General features: G+C 37.5%; 2 protein-coding genes across 2 annotated transcripts; both read left to right on the plus strand.

Annotated features, from left to right (window-relative positions):
• The first annotated feature begins 39 nt into the window (after nt 1–39).
• Nucleotides 40–3,226, plus strand: LOC141525616 (uncharacterized). Its single transcript, XM_074240169.1, has 5 exons — nt 40–303; nt 353–517; nt 581–712; nt 1,008–2,072; nt 2,130–3,226. The coding sequence occupies exons 1-5, from the start codon at nt 51–53 to the stop codon at nt 2,261–2,263; spliced, it is 1,749 nt and encodes a 582-aa protein (XP_074096270.1). The 5' UTR covers nt 40–50; the 3' UTR covers nt 2,264–3,226.
• Nucleotides 3,227–3,395: 169 nt separating this feature from the next.
• LOC141525516 (glucose dehydrogenase [FAD, quinone]) lies at nt 3,396–7,575 on the plus strand. Its single transcript, XM_074240037.1, has 7 exons — nt 3,396–3,639; nt 3,910–4,079; nt 4,265–4,505; nt 4,961–5,219; nt 5,305–5,565; nt 5,625–5,855; nt 6,841–7,575. The coding sequence occupies exons 2-7, from the start codon at nt 3,910–3,912 to the stop codon at nt 7,479–7,481; spliced, it is 1,803 nt and encodes a 600-aa protein (XP_074096138.1). The 5' UTR covers nt 3,396–3,639; the 3' UTR covers nt 7,482–7,575.
• The last annotated feature ends 3 nt before the right edge of the window (nt 7,576–7,578 follow it).

Below are 7,578 nucleotides of genomic sequence, written 5' to 3' on the forward strand. Positions count from 1 at the left end.
AATTACGCTTATCGATTTCAGTTCTATACATAGCGTCAAGCAGAAACGACATGAAGATAGTCCTAGCGTCTGTGATACTACTAGTGGTTAAAGTTTCCAGCGAAAAACCGTGTTTGCTAAAGTGCAAAAGTAAGGAAAGATGTGTCACCAGACAATTTTCATGTGAGACACTTCCTTGCCCGCGGATGCTTTACTGCGCTAAAAATCGCAAAGAGTCTCTAGAGGGACCGACTTCTTGCGATAGCGTCAAGTGCAGCAATGGGTTCGTTTGCACCATGAGACTTCGGCAATGCAACTGGGAAAGTAAGTGTTTCCAAGGTGATTGATGATAGATATTGATTTATTCTGTCAGCTTGCAGAGAACAGGTCGCGAGATGTGTTACGGAAATGGAGTTCCATGACGGACCAGCTTCTTGTACTGGGTACAAGTGTCCCTTGGGCGAGGATTGCATTCTCAGAGAGTCAATTTGCAGCGAGCCACCGTGCAAATTATTCAAGGCTTGCTTCAACAAAAGAGGTGATCATACAATTGGAATTTGATTGAAAGCATACAAAAATTATTGCTAGTTTTTGTTTTTAGATATCAAAACTTGGCTCGAGAAATGCAAATCAATCGGCTGTTTGTCACCTCATGAATGTTTCCTCCGAAAACCTGAAAAACGTTGCGGTTTCTCAAAATGCACTCACTCGCCAGATTGCTTGGCTCAAACAGGTAATCTAATGCATAGTTCGAGTTTAATAATGTTTTAATAATGATTTTAAAAGGTAAAATCTCAAATAAATTAATCATATGGTTGATAAAGCCTTGAAAAAACGAATTTTGAAAAATTTTAGTTCTTAAAATTTCTGTAAGATGGCGTTGCGCACCGGAAAAGGTACTACGTCACTCTCCCGCCAAAATTCAAATTAAAAAAAAAAACACTTTTTAATTTAAAGCTAACTTTAGCAAGTTATTTGTAAATCTCGCTCAAGTAAATGTTACCTGAAGGATATTTCCTTGCTTTTAGAGTCCGAATTGACGTCTTACGAGCAATGCAGAGGATGGGTATGTCCTCGAGGCCAAAAATGCCACCTTGAAGGATCTTCAAAAACTTGCGGAACAACTTCAAAGAATAACTCCCTAGAAATTCAATCAGAAAAACCGAAAAGCAGTTTGCTGTTTGCGTTGTTAGAAAACTTGTACAACAAATCGGACGTGATAAACTTCTGGGTGGATCAATCTCGGCAGGATAAAAATTTCTCGGAATTCAAACAGTGGTTGCAAACAGTAAGATTCCTTCTCGGTGATGAGGCTTTCAATATTTGGCTGTCGCAAATCAGGAACAGCACTGAGGAACACTTTCATCGGTGGCTTCCAACGGAGGATTTCAAAGGCGGGTTTTGGAATTCGTCTGATCAAACTCAAGGACTTTCTTACAAAACTGAAAACTTGATCAATCCTGAATTCAAGATGCGCAGTTTTTTGAACTCTACTGACCCTGGCAATTCTAGTGCCTTGAAGAGTCCTGACAAAAACCTAACGCTGTTCTACCCGAAGGAGTCTAGAAGGAAGCTTGATAATCAGCCTCCGGATTCGGACGTCAAGATGACTTCAAATGACTACTACTTGTCAGTGATGAAACTAATCGAGAAACTCCTGGAAGCAATTACGCCGGTAATAGAGTACAATCAACAGAGCGTGATACAGCAGCTAGTTAACGAGTCTGCGGTTATGGACAACCGGAAAAAAATTTCCGTGATCACTGTTTTGCAGAAATTGAGAGACGAACGGCAAAGTTATGTTAATATCATCAACAAAACAAGAGAGTTGATCGGAAAAGCTCAGCCGGCTCTTCCTTCGGTGCTCATTGATGAATTGATAGATAAATTGGCGGAGAACATCAGCTCCAGAAGACAATTTTCAGAGTCTGATAATTCGACTGTGGAAATTATTGCCACGCCTGCTGATTATCCTGATAATGAAACGGAATTCTTTTTGGTGGATTACGGAGAGCCTATTTCGGACATCAAGGTCAACCAGTCTATACCGAGGATTGTTGTGAGGATTGAAAACAATCTTGAGCCTAAGCCAAGTAAGTATTGAATTAGCTTTGAGGATTTTTGGGTGTACAATAAATTTCTTTCTGCAGGAGTTGGGACACTCAAGGTTGACTATGGATCGGGAAATTCTACGAGGTTTCTGAGACTCAGGGATGATTATTACACCGAGGATGGAGTATATGATACGACAAATCGGGGGAGGAATAAGACGAATTTGGTCTGAGAAATTTTGTAAATATATGAATAAAATCTTGTACCTAAAATAATACAATTTGTTAGAATCTTGATTTTTAGTCAATAATAGAGTGCTTCGCGCTCTATTCGTGCAATTATTTTTAAAAATTGCATTTATAATTTTCTCATAATTACTTTTAAAAATCACCAACTAAATTTTAGGATTATTTTCAACAAATTACCTTTAAAAAAAAATTCCACCGAGTTTTTATGAATTTTTTTAAATTATAAATTTGTCAGCTGATCATTTAAAACTTGTGATATGAAAACTAACGATTTAATGTAACTAATCGTTGGAATCTTGATTTTTTTTTAGGCTACACTGAGAGAAAAATCTGGTTCTCTGAACTAGCAAAATCTAGTTAAATAGCATCACCACTATTTAATAAAAGTTCTTATACCTAAAATAATAAATTATATTGAACCCCAATAGATGATAGTTACTTAAACTATTTTTAGTTAAATATGGGGTTAATAGTAATCTTTATAAACTTAAACTCAGAAAACAGAAAAAAATAATTCTTACAGCCCGGACCGGGAATCGAACCCGGATCTTTTGGTCGCGCACCAAGGGCTCTTCCAGTCAAGCTATCTGAGCCATCGTCCGTCGCAACCTTTCAGTTACCTAATTATTTTTTGTTTAACACGACAGAAAAATATTTATTTAAACACAGTCCATGTAACTATTTATTAATAGTTACTTAAACTAATCCATAGTTCGAGTAACTAAAAAAAAAAAAAAAAAAAAAATAATAATAATAATAATAATAATAATAATTTCTAGCTTATGGCATTCAGACCTCCCCGAGGTCACGATAATTGATAATTTAGCAAAACTCCGCAATGCTTGCTTTAATTCTGACTATGATTACTATTCATAAATATTAATCATTAAAAATTTACTTCGATGATTAATTGTATGCATTGTTAATGATCCTGAGGAAGCTCCAGAGTCAAATAAAATAATTAATCAATCCTATAATTTTTTTTTTAAATTCAGTAATTCGATAAATGATTAATTTATGATGTAAAAATGAATAATAAATTATTACTTAATTTTTTTTTTTAAATGGGCAATTAACCGCAATATAATTAACAACTAAAGCTTATGAATTGTAAAAATTAATTAGGCTGATTTGAGATAATTATTAGAGAATGAAAGTTTGGTCTATTGTAAGAGTGTGGCAAGTTACGGGTTACAGGTAATGGTAAGTAATAGTATAATGAGGATGAATACTATCCATATAGAACTTTAGGAGGTGGAATTTCGCCGGTGGGATTTCCGATGGAGAATGTGATGTCTCCGAGGATCTAGTCGCTTTCTGGACGCTCGACAATCAACTACGGACTTGAAACTCTCCTACGGTGAGTTTTTAAAATTTTCATTTATGAATTCTGATTTTTAATAAAAAAATTTAATTTTTAATTATCGGTAGAAAAATTTAAGAGAAAAAATACGGAATATTCTTCTTTATTTCTTCCGTGTTTAGATTTATATATTGGAGAATTAAATTGCATTTAATTTAAATACCAAAAGTTTGCGGTCAGTGAACGTAACGGCGTTAAATGTCTATAGCTTTATAAATTCAAGGTCACGATATAGTAAAATACTGAAATAAATAAATTTATAATCAGATGAGTTGCGATTGCCCACTGGGAGCTCCTACAGGCCCATCATTAGCATCGGCATGCGGGGGGCCATCATTTATGCTGTTCATGGGCCTCCTGGAGGTATTTTTACGCAGCCAATGTGACCTCGAGGATCCTTGCAACCGGCCAAAGTCACGTGACCAGATAAATACAAGGTAAATTTTACTCTAAAATTACAAATAAATAATAAAATAATAAAATAGTTATTTAATCAATAGTTACTTTCACTTTTTATTCGTGACCCTTGAAGGATTTCCATTGTCATCCCGTCACAAATGATAAATGGTAATTACTGTCATTAATTTCATGTCTAATGTCTTTTTTTATTCGCTAATTGCAGTTATGATTTTATCGTGATTGGAGGAGGAAGTGCTGGCGCTACGGTTGCTGGTCGGCTTGCCGAGAATGACAAATTTTCTGTTTTGCTGATTGAAGCCGGGTTAGACGAGCCTACGACCACGCAAATTCCTTCTTTTTTCTTTAATTTTCTTGGGAGTAGTATTGACTGGCAGTATTCGACTGAACCTGAGCCTGAAGCTTGTTTAAATAAAGAAGGAAGATGTTATTGGCCTCGCGGAAAGGTTAGTGACATTTTTTCTGTTAAATTTGATAAAAGGGGCGGGGCGTTGCTATGAGAGGGTGGAGCTTAACTACGTAAATATACTGTGTTGCTATGGAGGGGTGGAGTTTTACTAGTAAGGGGAGGAGCGTTGCTAGGGGAGGGCGGGTGTTGCTAAGAAAGGGATGGGTCGTTCCTGTGAGAGGGGGAGGGGTGGTTTAATTAAAGGGGAGGAGCGTGTAGCTATGGAAAGATGTGGTGTTGTTATGGCAATAGGCCGCGTTGCTATGAAAAGGCGGGGTTTACGTAAGAAGGGGAGGGGTGTGTTGCTATGAAGGGGCGGGGCGTTGCTAAAAAAAGGGGGGGGAGGGGCGTCAGTAATTGTGGCAAAAAAGCTGTAAAATAAATATTTTCTTCAATTAATTCATTAAAAATAAAGTAAAAATATTATTAAAGATAGAATTAATAATTTTTTAGGTACTAGGTGGAACAAGTGTAATGAATGGAATGACCTATATGAGAGGTTCAAAGCGAGATTACGACAATTGGGCGCGTCTAGGAAACTCTGGTTGGAGTTACCAGGAAGTACTGCCTTACTTCATCTACAGTGAAGATAATCAACAGATAAATCAAATGGATTACGGCTACCACGGTTCCGGCGGGCCATTAACAGTGACCCAGTTTCCGTACCATCCGCCATTGAGCCGCGCTCTGATCGAAGCTGGCAAAGAATTAGGTTTGTATAAACTTAGTACTTAAAGATAATTATAATATACTTGAGTTACAAGTGATTAATTAATGATGTTTGCATTAACATTTAGGTTACGACAACGTCGATTTGAACGGTAGAACACACACCGGTTTTGCAATAGCGCAAACGACATCACGCAACGGATCCCGATTGTCAACAGCACGTGCGTTCATACGTCCTGTGAAGAACAGGTCCAATTTGCATATCCTCTTAAACGCGACAGTGACACGGATTATTTTTAATAACAACCGTCAGGCAATTGGGGTCGAGTACTCCAAGAGCCAGCAATTGAGACGCGTTAGTGTGCGCAAAGAAGTTATTGTCAGTGGAGGTGAGTTAATTTAAATTAATTAAAATTATTTACAATTTTTTGATTAATTATAATTTTAGGAGCCGTTAATTCACCGGAAATTTTGCTCAACTCCGGAATCGGCCCGCGAGAAGAACTTTCCTCGGTAGGAGTCCCGATAATCCACCACTTGCCAGGTGTTGGAAAGAATCTCCACAATCACGTAGCGTACGCGTTGGTATTCAAAATAAATGATACAGACACTACGCCACTTAATTGGGCAACAGCTATGGAGTACTTGTTATTCCGCGACGGGCTCATGTCAGGCACAGGTAAAATATACAGAATTTACAATTAACAATTTTATACTTTTATGGATATAAAAAAAAAAAAGCGGATGGTTACTTTAGCTTTATTTTACTTCTCATTCTATAGAGCACTCTTCTTCTCATTTAATACCGTGGGAGAACTAGAGAAAGTCCATTGCACAATATATACGATCTCATTTCGTGACTACTCTATTCGTGATGCAACTGATCTATTTACCATTTAACCATCAAACAAGACCTCTCATTTTTTTTCATCAATTTAAATACATTATTTATTCGTTCTTTTTTTTTTTTAGTTTTAATAATAACTACTTACTGGGGCTACTCAATAATCATTGATAAAATGTATGAAGAAAAAAAATGATAAAAGTTTACGGTCTATTTATCGAGAATAATTTTTTTTTAATTATATATTTCTAAGCCTAAAATTATTTTACTTATAAATATTATCAGATCATGTTTTTATAATAATTTATTTTTATAAGGGAATTATTAGACTTTAATTATACTTAATATTCACTCCTCCCCTTAGACACGCCCCTTAGTAACAGTTTCATAGCAACCATACTTTAGTAACGCCCCTTAGAAACGGTTGCCTAGCAATTGTTACCTAACCACACCCCTTTACAATATTTTTATAGCAACGATAATTTAGTAACGCCCCTTAAAAGCATTTTCTCAGCCATTATCATTTAGTAACGCCCCTTGACAACAGTTGCCATGTTAGAAAACTTAGTGACGCCCCTTAGGAACAATATCCTAACAACTATTATTTAGTAACGCTCCTTAGAAGCAGTTTTATACCACCCATAATTTAATAACGCCCCCTGGTAACAGTTGCCTAGCAACCATTGCAAAGTACCGCCCCCTAGCGATCATTGCTTACCAATCCTAGCCAAAAAACTTGAAAACTTCCTTCCTAACTTATTATTCGTTAAAAATTTTACTTTTTTAGAACATTGCATCATAATTCTTCCATATTTTCTAGGCATTTCCGAAGTAACTGCAATGATAAACACAAAATACGCAAACCCTCAAGATGACCACCCAGACATCCAGTTAATTTTCGGCGGATACTTGGCAGACTGCGCAGAAACTGGCACCGTGGGAGAAAAAAAAGGAAACCGCCGAAGTATTCTGATGATTCCAACTCTGTTGCACCCAAAATCCCGCGGAGAGTTAAAACTTAAGGACAACGACCCTCTGTCAAAGCCTTTAATCTACCCGCGGTACCTAACCGAGCCGGAGGACGTCAAGCGGCTGGTGGAGGGGATAAAGTTCTGCGTAAGATTGGCGGAAACTCGCGTGCTATCCCGCTACGGGTTCGAACTGGATAGAACTCCAGTCAAAGGCTGCGAGAATTTGAGGTTCGGATGCGACGCCTACTGGGAATGCGCTATCAAGCGCGATACCGCTCCGGAGAACCATCAGGCTGGCTCCTGCAAGATGGGACCTGACGATGACCCTCTTGCGGTCGTCGATAACCAGCTTCGGGTCAGAGGAGTTCGTGGTGTTCGCGTTGCAGATACCAGCGTCATGCCTGCAGTGACCTCCGGGAACACCAACGCTCCCGCGATAATGATCGGTGAAAGAGCCGCTGATTTTATTAAGAAAACTTGGATCCGATGATTTATTTCTTTGTAATGTGATGTTTTTTTTTTTTTTTTTTTTTTTATTTATAATAAAGTATTTATCTGTAATTTACCCGAGGGTCAGCTTATCAATT

Source organism: Cotesia typhae, unplaced genomic scaffold (genome assembly GCF_013202065.1).
Source record: "Cotesia typhae breed Kobodo isofemale line unplaced genomic scaffold, CoteBio_Ctyphae contig_26, whole genome shotgun sequence".
Lineage (NCBI taxonomy): Eukaryota > Metazoa > Arthropoda > Insecta > Hymenoptera > Braconidae > Cotesia > Cotesia typhae.